The sequence below is a fragment of the Acomys minous genome, assembly GCF_964271855.1.
Source record: "Acomys minous genome assembly, chromosome: 6".
NCBI lineage: Eukaryota > Metazoa > Chordata > Mammalia > Rodentia > Muridae > Acomys > Acomys minous.
This window is the reverse complement of record NC_140487.1, coordinates 80,203,481-80,225,135: the sequence shown is the minus strand read 5'-3', so window position 1 is coordinate 80,225,135 and position 21,655 is coordinate 80,203,481. Positions and strand designations below refer to the sequence as shown.

Genomic DNA, 21,655 nt, shown 5'->3' with positions numbered 1-21,655 from the left:
GTAATTTATTTTACTCTTTCTCAAGTCCCTCTTAGGGTTGAAGACCAGATAGTTTAGTTTTACAATTAAACTTAGTTGTTTAGGGGTTAAGATGGTTTTAGTTCTAGATAGATGTTTTAAGTTGATAATGACGAGATATGATAGATATTGATTTACATTCAGAAGTTTAGACTCACCAAGATAGGAAAGATGTTTTATTCAAGGCTGCCAAGTACAAATAGCCAAAACACTATGAATGTAACATTGATATAATTTCTGATTGTTTTGTGGTTCTTCTTGCTATATATAGTTTATTGTATATATGTGTATAATATAAATGTATATGTAAAATATTTTAAAATTTTTTAAATAGCTCCATAATGCATCTATAAGATGGTAGCTGCACTTTACCTAGAGGAAGACATTCAGTCATGAAAGGTTGTATAACTGCACTATGTGAGCCTCTGGCTCCCAGTCCAGGCTCTCTTTCCACCTTCCTGTTTCCTGCCTCCTCCCCAGCCTTAAACAAAGCAGACACAACTACGAGCCACAGGGACCTCTTCAGTGGCCCCTGGAAGGACACAGGGAAAACCTTTGCTTGCAATCATAAGCCCTGTGAGAACCCCAAGTCATTAACACAGCTTCCAAAAACTGAGCTGTTTTCAAGGGCAAAAAATACATCTTACAAGATTTGGAAATAATCCACATAAAGGAAGAATTTAGAAGAACCAACTGGGTGGCTGGTTTCTACACTACTAACAAGGCTTTCTAGTACCATCCTTGGTAGGTGGGCAAAGAAGAGTGGGCCTCGGGAGCACTCAATGGTGTTGCTAAGAATTTCAGAACATCAGGCAATCTTAAACCTGATCTCTATTCATCCAGCTTTTTTCCTAACTGTAATGTCAAGAAATGAGTGAAGCAATGATTCTTGATAGTAAATGGCATAGCTACAAGCCTGCATAGAAACACACACACACACACACACACACACACACACACACACACACACACACACACAGCTCACAATGGGTGGCACACAACCATATGTAGCTACAGTTCCAGGGGATCCAATGCCATCTTTTGGCTTCTATAGGCAATGGTATATATGGTACATATACCTATGCACATGGTACATTAAAAACTCACAAGTATATTAATAAGCACTAAAAATTAAATAATTTTCAAAAACAATATTTGGCTTAGCCAATTCATCTTATTGGTCTCCCAAATGTCATTGGCACCATTGATACTTTCAATTCCCAAGGGTAGATGTTTTCTATAAATAATAACAATTTTTAAAACCTCCTTGGCAATCCTGAATGGGCATTCTAGTACCTCACTTTCAGTGCAAGTTTATTTGCCCATACTTGTTTTGATTCACACCTTTCCTAACTTGAGACTACAAAGCTCCTGTCTTATATGGCTGCCTCCTGTCACATATGCCAACACTACAAGACTCCTATGTGATTGTCTCATATGATCCTTGTTCATTTATTGATTTAAAACCATGGAAGTTCATCAAAACACAGAAAGGAAACCCTCAGAAAAGTAAAATCTTCCTGCTACAACCTGGCTCAACCACTATCACCTGTACCCCAAATATTTAATGACAGGATCAAAGGGGCTATGAGAACATTCAAGTTTCACACAGACAGAGCTAGATTCCATGAGTCTGTTAATAACATCAATCCTATGGTATGCTATTCACAATACTGATCCTTTATGGGAAAATCTACCTACATTGATTGAAAATGAGGCTTAATAGCAGACTCAGGCCTTCACTAAACTGGACACAGGAAGGCATGGTCCTCTTCCTGATGACCTGCAACATGAGAACCAAGGAGACACATAGTGTCACATACTTATGTGACAATGGGATGTCAGTTCACAGAGCCAGTGCTGGGAGAGGAGCGCAAGGACTTTGGAAAGAGATGAACCAAATCAAACAGGAGCTGAGGGAAACATTCAGACTTGGGGATCATCTTCCTGCAACTAAGAGCTGACAGGTAAGTGGCTCCAGTTCCATTTTGACCAGCTCTGCTGGAACTCTAGGGGACAGAATATGGATGCTATGTCATCTGCAGTAGGGGAAAGAATCATAAAAGTGTAGGTATGCGAAGTCTCCCCTTAGTGAACAAACACCAGCAAAGGAAAGGGTGGAGGGCCTGCAGCTCAGATTGCTTTTTAGAGAGAATGTATAGTTCATGCAAAGCTACTGTGTGTGTGTGTGTGTGTGTGTGTGTGTGTGAATGAGTGTGTGTGGGAGAGTGAATATGTGTGAGTGTGTATACATTTGTACATCCCTGATTGGTACACAGACCCCGGTGATGAAGGACAGTAAATGGTGAAACTAGAGAGGTTAAAGCCCCTTGTGGTGAACCTTGTAAGAAACACTCTCCCTCTGCTTAGAAGAGAGATGACACCACGTCTTCCACTTACACTGTGTGTCCCGCTGTCCAGACCAGTTGTATGCCTGTCCCTCTGCCCTAAGCACCTCCACAGGCTCCACAGTTACTATTTGCATTCCCCTCTAGAATGGCCCTGCATTCTCTCTCCATCTAGGCTTAAGTGCCTTGACAACAAGAACCAAATATTTCTACTATAGCTACAGTGTTTAACATTTCTTGGCACTTCTGTCATTTTAGGAAACATGTTTTTAGCCATGCTGGGTACCATTCTGTATATCAAATAAAATAAACATGGTCCCTGCTTTCATCAGGCAAGTGGGAGTAGCCCATGATAGATGCTCAGTATGTAACCCCTGCTCCCTTGTTGTCAATTTAGACCAGTAGCAAGAGCTTTTGTTACCCTGTTTGGTGCCTTTCATTATAAATAGTTTTATAGGGCTCGGCGGGTAAAGGACTTACCGTGTTAGAATGAGAACTTGGGTTTGGAGCCACACGAAAGCCAAACACAGTGGCATGCATCTGTATCCCCAGCACTGAGGAGCAGACAGTGGCAGATCTCAGGGCCCCACTGGCCAGCCATTCCAGCTGAGACTACAAGCTCTGGGTTCAGTGAGGGACTATGTCTCATGAACCAAGGTGGAGAAGCAATTAGAGAAGATGCCCTGATGGCGGCCTCTGGCTTCCACATGCTCCTACATACACGTGCACACATACACACACGCGCGCACGCACACATACACACACACACAATATATATACCATGGGGAGTGGGGAAGGCTCTGAAAAAAAGCTACTCAAGCATATCTTCATACATATAAATGCTTCTGTGTCACTCTTACAAACTTACTTACTTTCAGTAGGAAACAGACCGTCACAAACATAACAAAATCAAATGAAATCTTTATGAAATGCTGTTCAGCATATCCCATTGTCCTTCAGTTGTGGAAATCATGGCATTTAGTGTCCAAATATGAAAACTCAGCCTCAAATGTTTGCACCTGCAACTCCCGCACACCTGTAATCCTAGCACCTGGGGGCTAAGGCAGAAAGAATGAAAGCTTAAGACCAGGACAGTTGTATTCCATAGAACAACAGGTTCCATTAATGTTTTAAATTCACTTACTTGGAATTATATAGTAGAGGGAATAACAGTTGGGAGGTTAGTTTATTATGGTAGATTTTAAAAAATTATATGTAAAACTCTATCACAAAGTGGCAATTTTAATCCAACCACTTCAAAATAGTTATTATTGTCATCTGCCTGTCTGAGATAGGGTCTTGCTATTTACCCCAGGCTAGCCTTGAACTTGTTATGTAACTCAGACTGGCTATGAGTTTGTTATCCTCCTGCCTCTGCCTCCAATGTGCTAAGACTACAGGTCATACCAGCTTCAAAATGGTCTTGTCAGTGTTTCTCGGGGAGGGAGCCCCAGAGCAAGGGTAGAAGTGTCCAGGCAGTTGTTAGAACTGCAGCTTCTTGTCCCATGCCCATCCTACCAAAGCAGAAGGTGGTGACAAGTCTTGCAAGTGGCTCAGATGCACACTGGCGTCAGGAGTATTCTAATATCACATTGGAAAAATTCTTGACAAAACATTCATATCTTTCTGACTGTTAGGACAGAATGGGATTTGGCCGGTACAAGGAACGGCCATGTGTAGGGGACGGATGTGGAGACTGAACCCAGAGATTATCGATAGCAACCAAAACCTTAAGCAAAAAAAAAGAAGTGTTCTAGAGTTAAAATGGGGGTCCTGGGTAAAAGCAACTGATGTCCAGCCAATGCATTGCATATCTGAAGTCAAACCACTTTTTTATAACATACATTTATTTATTTATTTGTTTGTTTGTTTATTTATTTATTTTGTGCGTGTGCCCGCATCTATGCAGTGGCACATGTGTAGAAGTCAGCAGACAACTTGTGGGAGTCAGTTCTCTTCTTCCACGGTTCCAGATACTGAACTTAGGTCATCTAGTTTTGAAACAAGCAAGCACCTTTATCCACAAAGCCATCTCACCAGCCCCAAATTCCTTCGTTTATTAACAGATCCAGATAAAATTGTAGAACCAATCATATCTAAAGGATAAGCCACAAATATTTGAGGATAAGAGAGAAAAACAGACAGACGGACAGACAACTCACGAGAACTGCAACATCTTAATTATTGAGTCAATCAAGAAGTCAGAAGCCATAGCTACCAGGCATGACTTCAGATTCAAACCCAAGCAGCTCCCATGGTTCCCTGACCAGCCTGAAGCTAAGAACATCCTTCTACCTTGTTTAAAAACAAAACAAAACAAAAACAAACAAAACAAAAAAATCTTCTTTAAAAGACTAATTAAAATAAAAGGAATAATCTAGCTCTTCCAAAGTCAATGGCAGCCCAGGCTGATGGCTAAAAACACCAGCAGTAGGCTACTTGTCAGCTGTGTGGCTTGGGGAGAGTTAGCTCATCTCTCTGGGACATTTTTTTTTTTCTGAACCAGGCAAACTCTTGGTGTGTGTGTGGTGTTGCCGGTAGACTTCTCTGTGCTGTATAAATACTTTATAAATGTTGGTTGCTACTCTTTCTGTTACCAGTATTCATAATTGTATTACCAAGGTGAGGCGTAGGAGGGCACGTTTATAATTCCAGAACTAGAAGGCAGAAGCAACTGGATCTCGGCAAGCACAAGGCCAGCATAGTCTATCCTGAGAATTCCAAGCCAGACAGGACTATGTAACAAGACTTTGTCTCAAAAAAAAAAAAAAAAAAAACTTACTTTACAAAATAAAATAGATGTGGTAAAGATTGTTTTCATGATATCCTTCATTTATAGGATGTCAGAAATTAATTTTACTATTTTAATTTAATTTTATGAGCATTTTTGTCTACATGTATATCTGTATATGATGTGTGTGAAGTGCCCTCCAAAGCCAGAAGTGATTATTAGGTCTCTAGGACCTGGAATTACAGCTATTTGTGAGCTGCTATGTGGGTGATAGAAATTGAACCAGGGTCCTTTGGAAGAGAAGATAAGGCTTTAACCTCTGAGCCATCTCACCAGCCCCAGGAATACATTATTCTTAAAAATGGCCCTGCTGTACTGTTCTAACTGCACTGCTTCATACTATTACCCATGTAGACTTATTGAGGAAGATCAAAGGCATCTATCAAAAACAACTTTTTTTTTGTAGCAATTACCCTGTACAGCAGTTCAATTTCTAAGATGAGCCTCATAAACAATCACCAAATTCTTTGAGCTCACAGCTTCAGTAGTATTTCACTGGCAAGCACATGTTCTTGTAATTTTTCTTATCCAAGCAAAACCTTCAGAATCTTCTCTAGCAAGATTATTAATTTTTTTTTATTTTTTTGGTGGTTAGAGGGTCCATAGCTCATAGTTCCTTAGCTCATGTGCCTATGATAAGGGCCCCAAGGACATCTCCCAAGAGCAAAATACACTCTCAACCATGCAGTAGCAAAGCTACATCTGATAGTTTGAATAGGTTTGGCCCCCATAGTCTCATGTGTCTGAATGCTTGACTCATAGGGAGCGGCACTATTAGGAAGTATGGACTGTGTTGGAGGAAGTGTGTCACTGTGGAGGCAGGCCTTGAAGTCTGACATATGCTCAAGTCTGGTCAGTGTGATACAGTCTCTTTCTGTTGTCTGTGGATCAAGATGTAGAACTCTTAGCACCATGTCTGCCTGGACACTGCCATGCATCCTACCATGATGATAGTGGACCTCTGAAATTGTAAGCCAGCCCTAGATAAATGTTTTCCTTTATAAGAGTTGCCATGGTCATAGTGTCTCTTCATAACAATGAAAACCCTAAGATACTACAATATCTGCAGCATCCCTTCCTTGGAGGGGGCGGGGAGGGGACACGGGGAAGCTCCTTACCCGGCTGTGGAACTTGGCAGTTCGGTAAGACTTCGGTGACAGGTTGTATACTGTGTAGTGGTCAAGATGTCTGGAATCCAAAAAGCTACGAATGTCATCGACTTGATTCCTGAATCCTATGTCAACATTGTCCAGAGGAAATGACATCACTAGGAGAGGCCACACACAAGGAGAGAAGGTTGAACAGATCTGCTATCAGGAGGAGCAGCGCTTCAGAGCAGCAGGCGAACACGAGAAACTTACCGATAATTCTGGAGGTGACATAAGTGAAGTCTAGGTCTCCTTTTGTGTAGCTGAAAGTGAGAGGAGAAAGGGCACTCATTAGAGCAATCCAAATACATCAAGATTTCTCTCTCCATCACTTAAACATCACAACTGGAGCTCTTCTGTCCAGCAGGCATATTTTGATCTCCCCAATCTCTTTCCTCTAATCATTGCGAGAAGGCAGCCCACAACCTCTGGCTTCACCACCCAGCTGTGCATGCCTCCGCCCTACACAGGCCCTTTGATGAGCAATGTGAATCTCAGAATAGAACTGCTGTGTCTTTCCTAACACCCACAGTTCCAGAGTGTCTGTCTACCTTGAACCCCCTTTCCTCATTGTGAACTTCAAAGAGGAGACAAAGAAGTGGCTGAGAAAAAGCAAAGACCCTCTTTCCCTTCCACCCAAGGTCCTGGTTAAACAGCAGAGGAAATAGGAAATTTTGCCTTGGAAGCAAGATTAAAATGCCAATGAATATATTGGATTTGACATTTGATTTCTGGTTCAAATTGCATATTGTAACAGGAAATAAATGAATTTTCTAATTCTTAGGAATAAAAGACTACCTCGAATTTTCATACAAGGAAGAGAAATGAACTTCCCCCCACTATATAAATGTTGAAGAACAGCCGGAAACAAACATTCTGCTTCAGTTGCAACCCGCGGACTGGCTGGGCGCTATCTGATCTACTCAAGCCACTCAGACACGCAAATCCTCTCAGAGAGTTCACTACCTTGCCTTATACCATATAGTTCATAAGCACAGTCCTTTCATTAGAACCCATGATGTGTGTAAAGCCAAAGACATTGGCCATGCCCTTCTAACATGCCAGTGAGCTGAGTGCCCTCCCGAGCCCAGACTGTATCTGAAGCTTCAAACAGACTTCACATTGTGAGCCCAGTGGCATCTCTCTGTTGATCACAGTCTCCAATTATGTCACCAAGTTGACACTGTGTCAGCCCAATAAGCAGTTGGCAAGTAACCAGATCCCTTGGAAGCCTGGGTACCACAAGCATCACCAGGAAGGATGTACACACCTGCTAACAGACTGGATGACTCTGGAGGATGTATCTTTGAGGGTGTCTTTCAAGTTGTCCTTCAGGTTACTGAATAGCCTCCCCGCGCCACCTTTCACCATGTCAAAGAGGCCTCCCCCATAGCTGGGCTCCATGTCTGGAGATGAGGCACCTGCAAAGGAAGAGCAGAGAGTTCCAGTCCTGAGCACCAATCTCTCATAATCCTACAACGTGCACATCGGCTCTAAGAGGCAGGGCCTGCTCCAGAAGCTGTGTACAGATCTCAGAATATATTGACTGAGTTTTAGCAATACCACTGGGCCCCAGAAGAGTATGAGGTAAATTGCTGAACATGCAGTTTTTAGAACACGGGTCTCCAGAGTCACATTGTGCAATACCACAGCCACTATCCGCAGCAGCATGTCCCTTCCACCATCCCTGAGAACTGCATGGTGGCCACTGCTGTGGCTTATCAGACACTTCAGTGTCTCTTCTTTAATGACTACATGAAATTGTACCCTTGTGGCTAGCTATAGTCAGCACTGTTGATATGTGAGCCAATTGCTTCTTTGTTGAGGTACCACCTGCACCGCAGGGTGCTTAGGAGAATCCCTAGCCATCATAAATTCCGGTTCTACCTAGAGACCCAGGTATCCCCTAGGGGTTTGGACCTCAGCCTCTGCAAATGCAAAGATCATGATTCTATTTTTGTCCTTTTCCCTGAACTCTGGTCAAATGAGGTAATTTTCTTTGCATTTTCTGCCAGAAGAATGTTCTGTTTTTTCTTTTTGGTTTGGTTTGGTTTGGTTTGGTTTTTTTCAAGGACCTACTATCCTCCTACATGCTTTTGTCATATGCCTATAAATGTGTTTACTGCCACTCTTCCATACTAATCATGAGACCTATGGATGCCTGAGGCCCTACTAGACATTGCCAAGAACAGTGATGCCAGTGAATAAACAAATGGGCACGTGAGCAAATGTTAACAGTGCCCTCTACATCCTGGACTTTCCTATCAGCAGCAACTCTACCTGGACCTTTCAGTTCCCCACAGTGGGAAATGGTTTAGTATTCTTACTGTGAAACAGGGAGAGAGGGCCTTGACCTGGAATTCAGTGACCTTCCTGTCTCAGCCTCCCAGATGCTAGGATTGCATGTATAAGCCACTATGCCAGGCCTGTTATTCCAATAGAGTCTCAAAGAAGACGGCAGCTAACTAGAAGAGCCAGCCACTCACACCCATGTGTGTAATTCTAAAGTCAGTGAGAACCAGCCACGTCCCACTACTCCCAGCCCCACACCAGCCCATGATTCTGCTAGCCATGATCAAGGTGGTGCCCCGTTGCTGTTTTTTCATGACTCTCCTCCAAGCCAAGAAATAGCCATCGTGGGGAGCTCAGCCTCTCCTGATTCCAAAAGATAGTCCCAGCTGAGTTTGTGGACTATTTTCATTCTCTCTTGGGGGGTCCAGGAGGGGTCGTGAGACCCTCACCTAAGTACGCAGCCAGCTTCTCACACCTGTTATATGTGCCTTGGGTAGGAGATAAGCAGGGAAGAACAGGGGAGGGGCTCCATCTATACAACTAGAGGGAAGCCCTCATCCCTGCTGAGTAAAGCTATGGCCTGTTGTGGGAAGAACACCCACACTCCTGTAAGTAAGTAGCCTTTCAAATACACACTGTAACAAAGCCCAGCAAACTCCCTGATTCCCTAGAGTGAAGTTTGGAGGAATCCTGCTTCAGTTTGTTATTGGGGCCTTAGGAGGAAGGATGGACATTCCTTTATGTCCTCTGGGAAGGAATTTCAGCAACTCGGCCTCATATCCAGCCCCTGTGACTGCCTCTGCATCTTCTCATCCTCCAACTGTGTGCACTTTGTCTGGCAGCTCAGTGCCAGTGTTCCCAATGCCAGAGTGCCCCCCACCCTCTGTACCCCGAGTCTGCATCTGTCAAACTAACCAAACCAATGCATTGTGTAGGCAGCTGGGCTCTGGTGTCCTCTCTGGCCCACAGCTTGAGTGAAATGCAGGCCCTGGTCTAACGGCAGTGAAGGCTAGTGCACGGCCTGGTCTGACGACAGTGTAGACTAGTGCACAGCCTGGTCTCACGGCAGTGAAGACTAGTGCCACAAGCACAAGCTCTCCTGCATTCTGCTTCCTGTTGCATCATCAGTCACTTTTCTGCTGCTGTTATTAAAAGCATCGTGGCCGAGGCAACTTGGGGCAGAAAGGGCTTATCTGGGCTTATGGTTTCAGTGGGTTAAGAGTCTGTCGTGATGAGGCATCAGGGCACCAAGCCGCAGTTATGTTCGCTGCAGCAGCAGCTAAGAGTTCATGCCTCAAACTGAGAGTTAAAAGCAGAGCAAGCTAACTCGAAGTGGGGTGAATTGTTTGAAACCTCAAGGCCCGCCCCCAGCGACACACTTCCTCCACACCTCCTAATCTTCCCCCACCAGCCACCAAGTAGGAATGAAGTATTCAAATGTCTGAGACTTACGTGGACCATGTCATGCAAACTACCGCACCTATGAAAGAGGACACAGTATCTCTCTTGAGGAACATGCACGTATAAAATGGGGTACCCTGTTCTCATTTTAAGCATAAAGTGGTCAAATGGGGGAAGCATAAAATGCTCTCCCTGTTAGGATTCTGCCTCAGTCTGCCTACCAGTGATGCCATAGCTTACCTGCCACGGGGATGCCGTCCTGCCCAGGGCTATATAAAAGGGCAAACCCTCCTTGTGGTTCTCTCTCTCTACTCCTTCTATTCTTCCTGTTCTGTCTCTGTCTCTGTCGAGATAGACAGAGGCCCCCCTTTCCTTCTCTCCCCTCATAAACCTCATATAATATAATATCTGTTGCCTGGCATCTTATTATCTTACGATCTTATTTTCTTATTTTTTTAAATCCTAACTCTCCCCATTTACACTCCACAGCACGCTGTCTGAACACCTCCTTACCACTCTCAGAGACAACATCAAATGGGTCGTCTAGGCACCTGGCTGACTCTCAGATTCATGCAGGAGCAGAACAGTGAGGTGCAGGCCTATTAAAAGGTATGACTGTCTTTGATCATCTGAAACTCAGTCTCAGCGGCACTCAGGTCTCAGTTTGCTCGTTAGAGCCTTAGAATGTCAGAATGGCTTTCCAGAGCCCATTTATAACACCCATGCACCCAAACCCTGTCACATAAGCTCTGACACAAAAAGAGAAGAGGCACAATGTGATGTCAGCCTAATGGCTCATTGGGGTGGGTGTGCCAGCTTCTCTTAGTGAGATACCCTAAGTGTCAGAGTACAGATTCTGCAAAGGGTTTTTGTTTTTTTGTTTTTTTTATTTTTGTCTCAGCTAGATGAAAGAGAAAGAAGAGGTTTCAAAACCTGACAGAGCACGGAGCCATGGTTGGAAAATGGCAACGCAGAAGAAAACAGTAGCCACAGTACAGCAAGACTGAGCTTTGGCAGATGCAGTCACTTGCCGGTTTTTATAAGATCTATGATTTTCCTGTGCTTTAATTGCTGGGGGGAAAAATCAAAAAAGCACATCGGTTCATACTATATCAATAATTCCACGAAGGCTGACTTTCAGTGTCTAAAAGTAAAGTGTTATTGGAATACAGGCCTAGAGGTGTAGCTTGATGGTAGATCACTTGCGTAGACTGCAGAGAAAACACGAGCAGAAAGAGACTTATGTGTTCGCATCTGGTCTGTGGCTGCTTCCATGCTGCTATTGGCAGAGCAGAGCAGCTGTGACACACCTGACGCCCCACAGAGCCTAAAATAAGAAGGTGTCAAGGTCAGAACTGAAAGTGTGTGAGAGTACCATAGAAGGAGAAAAGCCCGGGTCTCTGCTCCAACTCCAGGCAGATTCTTACCTAGGATATTTCGTCATTTTAAAACCTAAGCCCACAGAAGGCAAATGTCAGAGCCATCCCCTGTCTCCCCACTAACCAGCCCGTGTAACTCCTAAGAATGTCAGAACCGCGTTTCCCTGAGGATTATCTGTACTTAGAAGAGCAGCATTGCATCCCTCCCGTTATGAGACCTGCGCACAGATTGCCAAACCAATTCTTACAGAACTGTTGACTCCTGGGAAACGATGCCTCCCTCTGAACTGTTCACCCATTGGCATTAACCTTGTTTTCAAGGAGGACTGGAGGCAATTCCGTAGCCATTTAAAAAATAGACCCTTCAGACGGCTGGCACAAATATTCCTGTGGTCCTTACTGCCCCGCTGTGTGAAAAAGATGGAAAAGGCAGGTGGGACCACCCTTCTTAGGCACCTGTGATAACTGAGTCAAGACACTAAGAAGTGCTGAGGAAAGAGATGGAAAATGATGAACATTGATGAATACTATCATCCCATATGCATGTTCTCGCAGCTCATGTCAAGGGCCCCCTGAACTGTGACTCACCTGGTGTCTCCTAAAAAGGCACAGTCTCCCATGCTGTATTCTGTCATGCAAAGACTCAGAAGGGAAAAAAGATATTGACCACGGTATTGTTTGGAGCGACAAGAAACTGCAAATGATATATATGGGTGTGTTTTAGTTACTATCCTGCTGCTGTGAAGAGACACCATCCCCAAGGCAACTTATAAAAGAAAGCACTTAAGCTGGGGTCATGGTTCCAGAGGGTTAGAGTCTATGACCATCATGGCAGGGAGCATGGCAGCAGGCGGGCAGGCACAGCCTGGGTACAGTAGGTGAGAGTCCACACACTGAGACAACAACCATGAGGCAGAGAGAGCGCTACCTGGGAATGGCTGGGCTTTTGAACCCCGACCCACAGTGACACGCCTCCTCCATCTAAGCCACACCTCCTACACTTTCCCAAACAGTTCTGCCAACTGCAGACTAAGTATTCAAATCTATGAGTCTCTGGGGGCCATTACCACTCAATCCACCACATGGTGTCATGCGCGTACCCAGTGCCTCGTGGAGGGCAGCTGCTGAGGGCACTAGATTCCCTTGGAACTGGAATTACAGGTGTTTGCAAGCCATCATGTGGATGCTGGGACTCAAACCCAGTTCCCGTGGAAGAGCAGCCAATGCTCTTTTTTATTAATTAATTAATTTATTTATACATATAGTACTCTGCCCACGTGTATGCCTAGATGACAGAAGAGGGCACGAGATCTCATTATAGATGGTTGTGAGCCATCATGTGGTTGCTGGGAACTGAACTTAGGATGTTTGTAAGAACAGTCAGTACTCTTAACCTCTGAGGCATCTCCCCAACACCCCAGCCAATGTTCTTAATTGCTGATCCATTTCTCCAGCCTCAAAAGACATATTTTTAATAGTAAAGGGATTGGCTGAGTACTCCTAATAATGCTGTGCAGCAATTAATATTAGCTCATGTATGTGTATATAATTATGTGTATGTATATACATACACATATAATTAACCATTAAACTATCTCGTAGAATAGTACAGATAGTTACAACCAAGATTAAAATGAAAACCAAAATATAAACATTATATGCACATAGTTGTAAGAGACAAGCATTGAAACACAGAGAAAGAATTCAGAAATGCTACGTGTTTGGGTGGTTTTGAGACAGGATCTCATGTAATCCAGGCAGTCTTTGGGCTCCATGTACAGCTGAGAATGACCTTGACCTCCTTCCTGAAGGATCCACCTCCTCAGTGCTGAGATTATACGCACACACCACCACAGTCATCTCAGAAGTCATACTTAATATAAAAGAATAACAACACTAACCCAAACTTACGAGATGGCCTGTTATGTGCCAGCCACTGATCTAAATGACTGGTTCACAGTGGTGTTTAATCTTCATCACTCCAGAGGCAGTCCCACCACTCTCTCATTTCACACAGGAAGATAAGGACTCTCAGGCCCACCAGGAACTCACCAGACTCCCACAGTTGCTGTGCTAGGGTTTGTAGCTAGCCATATTGTTCCAGAGCCCAGGCTTTTACTCACTACATTTTCAAATTAGTTACAGCAATTACATCAAATTATAAAATGATAAGTGATTTTTTGTTTATATTTATGACTGCATTTTCTAGATTTTCTATGCTTCACAGTTTAAAAATATATTTTATATATAATATACATTATACAAAATAAAACACATACAAAATAAAATATATTTTATATATAATGTAATAATGTATGTAATATGTATATATAATATTATTTATACAATATTCTTCCCACATGTATGCCTGCATGCCAGAAGAGGGTGCTAGATCTCATTATAGATGGTTGCGAGCCACCATGTGGTTGCTGGGAATTGAAAAACATATATATATATAAATTATATATAATATAATTAATGTATATTATATACATATAATATACATTACATAATATATTTTTAAACTTCACGGTTAAAACAATATAAAATAAGAACAATAACCAAGTGCTATGCTATTAGAGTTCAGTACATGCTTGGTAAACAGCTGTGGGGCCCTCCCTCTCCTCTGGTGGCCTCTGAGAAGTAACCATGCTTACTGCAACCTTCCAGTGGCTCCCATGGTCCCTAACTGCAGTCAGGCTGGGATCCTGCTGCCTGAGATTGCATCTAACGCCTGCTCTAGAACCTTAAGCATAGAGAAGTGATGGCAGGCAACGCTGGCAACAATCTCAGGTGTGGCGCCACGAGCCTTCCTCAGCGGGTCCTCTAGGCCTCCATAAAGACACCTCCAGAGTCTTCCCTCTGTCTTCTTCCCAGAAGCCTCTATCCTTGGGTCTAACAACCATTATTGTCCAGGGCCAGCCAGCTACTTCAGTAACACTGATAAAACCAACTTTGCTAATAGAATCTGATCATGGTCACATTCTTTTTCACCAGGGGGCACTTTCCTGTGTTTGTTTGTTTGTTTGTTTTTCAAAGCAGGGTTTCTCTGTGTAGCTTTGGCTGTCCTGTACTCACTTCTTAGACTAGGCTGACCTCAAACTCACAGAGGTCCACCTGCCTCTGCCTTCTGAGTGCTGGGATTACAGGCATGCGCCACCATGCCCGACTGTTTGTTTTTTAGGTGTCACCATGCTATACTTGTCACCGGGCATCTACCAAGTTGGTGGGTGTAGGAGTGAAATCCTAGACCTCAAAATGCCTTGGCGTGCAATGCCAGCTCCTGCCCCAAGAACAAGCCATGCTTTTTCTACAAAGCCTGGCCAAGAGCAAGGAGTCCAGTGTCATTGCCACAAAAAGGCTTCCTTATTCCAAGGTAACATATTTCAGCTCTGATTTCCCAGCAATCAAACAAATAGATCATGTAGGCGTAATAACTAGATTCCTTATAAAAGAACCGAGTGCCTTGGGTTCCATAATCATCTTTCCCCCCTCAGCCTATGCCAGGGAGCCCTGCAGGAGGGAATGCGGACTCCAGGGAAAGATGTCATATACTTGAGGGTCGGTTTTCCTACTTAAAGCCTAGGTAAGCTGGAGCATATAATTACATTTCCCCCAGGACTCCTTCTTCCTGGAAAACGGAGCCAATTAGGAGCAAAAACTTTCCTGCATGCCTCATGGCACCAACAGGATCAAAGGACACCATGTATGGTGGTGGTTTTAAAGGGATAAGGCCTTTTGAAAATGAGCCGGGACTTTAATCTGCATCCTTAGAAATTTACCTGTCATGGTAAGTGATTGCAGGGCTTGCCTACAACAGCATGACATGGCAGAGAGACCAAGTAGCCAAGTGCGTGACATAAGTGTGACACAAGCAAAAATAAATAAAATTGGTTCCAGGGATTGCCTACAACAGCGTGCCTGAGAACACAGGTATTCAAGCACACAAAATAAAAGCTTAATACATGCATAAATAAATAAATAAATAAAATTAAGCAAAAAGTGTTTGACACTCCCTACACCAAGCAAGGAGGTCGGGACTAGACAAAGCCGGCAGTATTAAAACTCAGGCTGCTTATTAGTCAGAACGGGTTCAGATCTCACTCTGGCTACTAGAAGGGTGTGTGGTCTATAGCTGCTAACACAACAGTTTCCTGACCCGCAGGGGAGAAGCACCCACAGAATACCACAGGCAGCTGTGGCGGGACCGTGAGAGCTCAGGCTCCACAAAGCTCTTAGCAAATGCCTGGCATATTGTGAACACTTAGCGACAGTCAGCAGGTGCTGTGGAGAAGCCACAGCAAATGCAGCCACATTGCTCTGAGTCATAGTAGGAACAGCCAGCTGAGGAGGGATATGGCAAGGAAGGGCTCTCTCTTTCCAGAGCTCCCAGACGCTGTGCCTGTAAAGCTTTCACTGCAGGGATTCAGAACCAAAACTGCTTGACAGATGCAGAACTTTCTAGATCTCTGAGGTTCTCCTTTCCATTTTGAGAGCTCTGGTGTGGGGAACATATTATAAGCTCTTGGAAGAACATTGGTATTTGGGTGCACACGGATTTGTTGTCACTATTTGTTTTTAAATACTGTGTGGCTTCTGGGCTATTTGGCCCATAGTGCAACCATTAAAACAATCCACACTGCTGAACAGCAGCCCTGAACAGTTCTAGTGAGTGACTGCCCAGCAGCCCCAGAGAATAGAGTGGGGCTTGTGGTACATTCAGGCCTGGTCAGCAACGGCCCAGAGCTGGTACTGACCCTGGTTTTGAGGGTTCAGGCTGTATAGAAAGTATGGGTACACAAGTGCATGATGGTTCTTGTAAAGTCAGCCTCAGCCCAGCCTACCTTGCACTGGGATAGGTAGAAATCAGTTTAATGAACAAAAATTCCACAAGGATCTGCGTTTGTTCCTTTATCCAACCACAGCCTCAAAATAGACAACATTTAGCTGGCAGTCTAGTCTTGAAAATATCCAAAAGTCAACAGGAAAATATTGGAAGTTAATGATAAATAATTCACATTACATTACCTGGCAAATAGTTATAATGTGTGTACACTCATTTTTGGTTTTTTACAAACTAAAATGGGACTATACTTTTTAATGCATATGCTGTATCAACTATTAAATATTTATATCACTACAGATACCACAGTATCCACAAATAGGCTATTTCTGCTCTAATTTGTCAGGTTGCTGGTGAAAACTGCTCTAGATTACAGGTCTGTGTCCCCAGCTCTGGCTCCTTACCCAAGCTGTGTGCCCAGGAAGATTATAAACTCAAGGCCTCACAGAATATAAAAATATGGGAATGAATTACATGATTCCCTAAGTCCCCTCCAGTTCTAAAAGCCTTTGATGACATCCTCATTATAACAGATTATAACAGAAAGCCTTCCTATCAAGCAAACGCTCAAATCTAGGCACTCTATTAAGTAGTTCCCACAAACTACAAAATTAGACCCTCGTGTTATGGACAGGAACATGAAAACATCTGTCATAGTCAGCTTGACGCTGTTGGGAAGAGGGAGCCTCAGCTGAGGACTTGCCTTCATTGGATTAGCCTTTGGGCAATTCTGTGGCATTGCCAGATTGCTATAGGGGGGCTCAGCCTGCCGTGAGTGGGAACATTCCCAGGACTGCGGGCCTGGGCCATGGACTGTGAACCTGGAGCAAGCAAGTAAGCAGCACCTTCCTGAAACTCTACTTCAGTTCCTGTCTCCAGGTTCTGCCTTTAAGTTCCTACCCTGGCTTCCCACAATGACTGCTATAATCTGGAAGCTGAAATAAGCACACACACACACACACACACACACACACACACACACACACTTCTTAGCAACCCCATCTCAGGACTCAAAGCATACTGATTTGCATTAGAATCACGCAAGTCCTCTGGCTCAGGACTCCAGGAACACTGAGCCAGTTTCACGGCTCACTAGAGGCCTAGAGGACCCACACACTATAAGGGCTCAGTGCACATATGGGATGCTAATGTCTGGTGAGAGGACCAGAAAATAGATAAGGAGAGCTAAGTTAAGAAACCAAAACTAGCCACTCTTTCCCAAAAGGATCCATAATATTGAAAAAAGAAAAAGAAAATCCAGGCATGGTAGCTTAACCCTTTAATCTGAGCACTCAGAAGGCAGAGGCAAGAGGAGCTCCGAGTTTGAGGCCAGCCAGGTCTGCAGAGTGAGTTCCTGGACAGCCAAGGCTACATAAAGAGACCCTGTCTCAGGGTGGAAAAGAGATAAGGGTACAGAGAACAAGAAACACGGTGTGAGTGGAAAACCACACTGAACCCAAATTTTGAAATCAGGCTTCGACTGCTAATCCAAACTACCCAATAAAGCCTCACATGAAACAATATTCAGGTGGTATTTGCACATAGTCAACAGGCCATTTTTTTTTTAAAGCTCAAATAAACAGATCCTAAGATGCTTCCAGTGTTGGAATTAGCTAATGTATACATTAAAGCTGATAAATATTTTCAAAGAGCTCAAGAGAAATAAGTCTTGGAAAAAGTAATCAGAAAGGAGAGGGAGAAGGGGAGATTCTAGAACTGAAAGCAGAAAATTAAAAATGAAAATTTTGTTAAATAAACTTGACGGCAGCTTAGAACGCTGATCATGGTGGTAGTGGTGGCAGTGGTGGTAATGGTGGTGCTAGTGGTGGTGGTGCTGGTGCTGGTGCTGGTGGTGGTGCTGGTGCTGGTGCTGGTGGTGCTGGTGGTGGTGCTGGTGGTGCTGGTGGTGGTGCTGGTGCTGGTGGTGGTGGTGGTGGTGGTGGTGCTGGTGGTGCTGGTGGTGCTGGTGGTGGTGGTAGTGGTGGTGCTGGTGCTGGTGGTGCTGGTGGTGGTGCTGGTGGTGCTGGTGGTGCTGGTGGTGCTGGTGGTGGTGGTGGTGCTGGTGCTGGTGGTGCTGGTGGTGGTGGTGCTGGTAGTGCTGGTGGTGGTGGTAGTGGTGGTGCTGGTAGTGGTGGTGGTGGTGGTGGTGGTGCTGGTGCTGGTGGTGGTGGTGGTGGTGGTGCTGGTGCTGGTGGTGCTGGTGGTGGTGGTAGTGGTGGTGATGGTGGTGGTGGTGGTGGTGGTGGTGGTGGTGGTGGTGATACATGTCTATAATCTCACCACTTAAAACAGTGATTCTCAACCTTCCCCATGTTGCGACCCTTTAATACCATTCCTCATGTTGTAGTGACCACCCCAACCATAAAGTTACTTTGTTGCTACTTTATAACCGTAATTTTGCTACTGTTATGAATCATAATATAAATATCTGGTATGCAGGATACCAGATACGCGACCTCTGTGAAAGGTTCATTCAACCCCAACACTGAACTCCTCAGAAGTACTGTTGACCTCCACTAACTAGATCATAATATCATCCTCTACCCTAAGTCTCAGAATATAGAACCATGGATACTTCCAGACAAAGCCAAATGTTCCCACGGACAGCAAATATATCCTCAGTTTAAAAAAACTGTTATTAGGCTGTTATAGCTGAGTGTGGAAGCACATGCCTAAAATCTCAGGACCCAGGAAGCTGAGGCCAGAAGATAGCAAGTCCATGGCATGTCTGAAGAGACCCTATCAAAAGAATGGAGGGAACAAGAAAGAGGGAAACAGGGATGGAAGGGAAGAGAGAAAGAAACTCAATAAATCCTAAGCAAGATAAGTCAACAAGGAACCAACTGTAGACACTACAGAAATCAAGAATAATGGGACTATCCTAACAGCAGAGAGAGAGAGAGAGAGAGAGAGAGAGAGAGAGAGAGAGAGAGAGAGAGAGAAGAGACATATAAAGGACAATGACATGAATAATGGCCAACTTTTAATCAGAAGCAACTGAAATTTAGAAACATATAATGAGTTCTTCACAGAAAACCATCAACCAAGAATTATATGGATGGTGAAATCTCGTTGAGCGTGATAGTACTCAAAAGCTGGGAGCAGGAGGATTGTGAGTGCAACGTCGGCCAGAGTCACACATTGAGAACCTGCCTCAGTAATTTGTTACCTAAGGGTCTGCATTATGAAGAGTGCTAAAAAACAACTATGCTTCAGTCTCATGGTATGTGATACCAGATAGGAACCTGGTTTACATGAAACAAGTCACAATGTCAAAATGATGTGTGCCTAACACAGAGGATTATTTTTCCACTCTCAATTCACTTGAAAGACAATTGTTCCCAGCATAAGTAAGATTACCAAGCTCAACTTTCATTCCCAGCTAAGGCCTTCTCCAGGAGAAAGCTATGAGCTCATCTTTGTGTGATCTGTGGCTCTTCAATCATCCTTGCTGACTGTCACTATGCACTTAAACTGTGTTCCTTACACACAGTATACAGTTGAGGAAACACGAACAACTTAAAAGAGGAAGATTCACTTTTGGCTCCTGGTTTTAGAGGTCTGTGTCTAGGTCTGGCAGGCTCCTTTCCTTTGGGCCTGAGCATCATGATCTCCAGGGGGCATGTCACTAGTGTTGTAGTTCTTCCAACTGTCACCCAACTTGCACAGCTACTACGACCTTCCTATAGGACTAATGATTATCAGAGCCCTTATGATCTAGTCATATCACAAAACCCCTTAGCTGGCAGCCAAGCGTTTAGCACTTTGCCTTTGTTGTCATTTTAGATTCATCCATAATGTTGGTCTTACTTTCTATATATACAGTATAGGTATCTGTGACTTTCAGTAATAGTATATAGTCTATTTATACACAGGGCAATTATAAATGGGGTTAGAGGTAAGCCTAGTGTCTTAATACTTCTTTTTCGTTGATCTCTTTTCTTCTTTTTCAGATTTATTAGGATTAATCATATCATTTTAGTACAAAGTTTCAATTCTTTTGGCTTTTTGTCTATGTAAACTTTTATTTTATTTTTTAGGGATTTACTTATTTATTTAGTACACAATATTCTTCCTGCATGTACACTTGCATGCCAGAAGAGAGCATTAGGTCTCATTATACATTATTGTGAGCCACCATGTGGTTGCTGGGAATTGAACTCAGAACTTCTGAAAGAGTAGTCAGTAACCTCTGAGCTACCTCTCCAGCCCCATAAATTTTTATTTTTAAAGGTGGTTTCTTCATGAGTTATAATAGCCATTTTCACTTTAAGCATGTAAAATAAAAACATTATGGAAGGATTTGATTCACTCTCTACTCTTCTTTGTTACTGCTTTGTCATCTATTTTACATCCGGTCTCAAAAGAGAGAGAGAGAAAGAAAGAGAGAGAGAGAGAGAGAGAGAGAGAGAGAGAGAGAGAGAGAGAGTCTGTGTGTCTGTGTGTCTGCGTGTGATTGTTATACATACACATCCCCATGTTTGTTCTAATTCATCACTCATCCCCTTGCTCTCCCCCAGGGCCTCTGCTACACTCTGGCTGCTTCCCTTCCAACTCCAGTTAGTGCCCAGCTTTCATGTTACATGTGATCCTTGTCTCCTTGCACAAGACTTCCTCCTTTAAGATCTTTCTCTCCTTCCATGATCACTGCTTACTTCCATGGTCCACATACACACACATATTAATACTATCCACACATATGTAATTTTAAAGCCAGCGTCTATCTATATTCTTTGTCTTCCAGATCTGACGAGATTATTTTTGTTTTGTACATCATGATTTCCATTTCTATCCATTTTCCTGTTGATATCATTATCTCATTTTTCCTTACTGCTGAATTAAAATTCCATGATGTAGACATACCACATTGTCTTACTCCACTCACCTGCTGATGGACAGATTCCATGTCCTGGCTACTCTCAATAGTAGATAGGTAGGTGCCTCGGTAATGTGTTGACTTAGAGACCAGGAGTGGTATAGCCAGGTCACATGGTAATTCTAATTGTAGGCGCCAACAAATAATCATCACTAAGAACCAACTACACAACACAACCTGACACTTTCAAGATACGGTAAAGCAAAAGAACAAACCATCTTCTCAAGTGCTCACCTGTGCTAAGGCATTCAGTTTACAAATTTCAAAAGATTAAAATGATACATATTTTTAGGGGTCAGCCCAGGAATGCTGAAATGTATAATGGTATAATAAGAAAATGAAGTTATCTAGTGTGAAGTCACAGGCAGACCAAGGACATGAAAGTGGCTTTACTTCTAAAATTCATATCCCCTTTTGCCATCCTCATAGATACAAGCATAGAAATATTTGAGGTCCTGTACCCACAAACATAGAAATAAAGTCATATTATACTGTCTTGGGCCTGCTAATTCTTCTACTTAACAATGAAAATTAGTATCAACCTTGTTATTAGTGCTCA

At 43.5% G+C, this 21,655-nt stretch overlaps 1 protein-coding gene and 1 long non-coding RNA gene across 8 annotated transcripts in view; one reads left to right on the top strand and one right to left on the bottom strand.

The window, feature by feature from the left end:
* DNAJC6 (DnaJ heat shock protein family (Hsp40) member C6) overlaps positions 1 to 21,655 on the bottom strand; it is a 157,882-nt gene that overhangs the window by 44,833 nt on the left and 91,394 nt on the right. For all 7 annotated transcript variants that reach the window (XM_084787382.1, XM_084787386.1, XM_084787385.1 and 4 more), the window contains 3 exons: positions 7,576 to 7,726; positions 6,519 to 6,568; positions 6,276 to 6,424 (listed from right to left, as the gene is read on the bottom strand). In XM_084787382.1, coding sequence (XP_084643508.1) covers positions 6,276 to 6,424; positions 6,519 to 6,568; positions 7,576 to 7,726 — 350 coding nt within the window. The remainder of the gene's footprint in view (positions 1 to 6,275; positions 6,425 to 6,518; positions 6,569 to 7,575; positions 7,727 to 21,655) is intronic.
* Positions 1,893 to 11,589, top strand: LOC311600563. Its single transcript, XR_014780280.1, has 3 exons — positions 1,893 to 1,985; positions 10,488 to 10,607; positions 10,900 to 11,589. It is a non-coding gene; the product is annotated as an uncharacterized lncRNA (long non-coding RNA).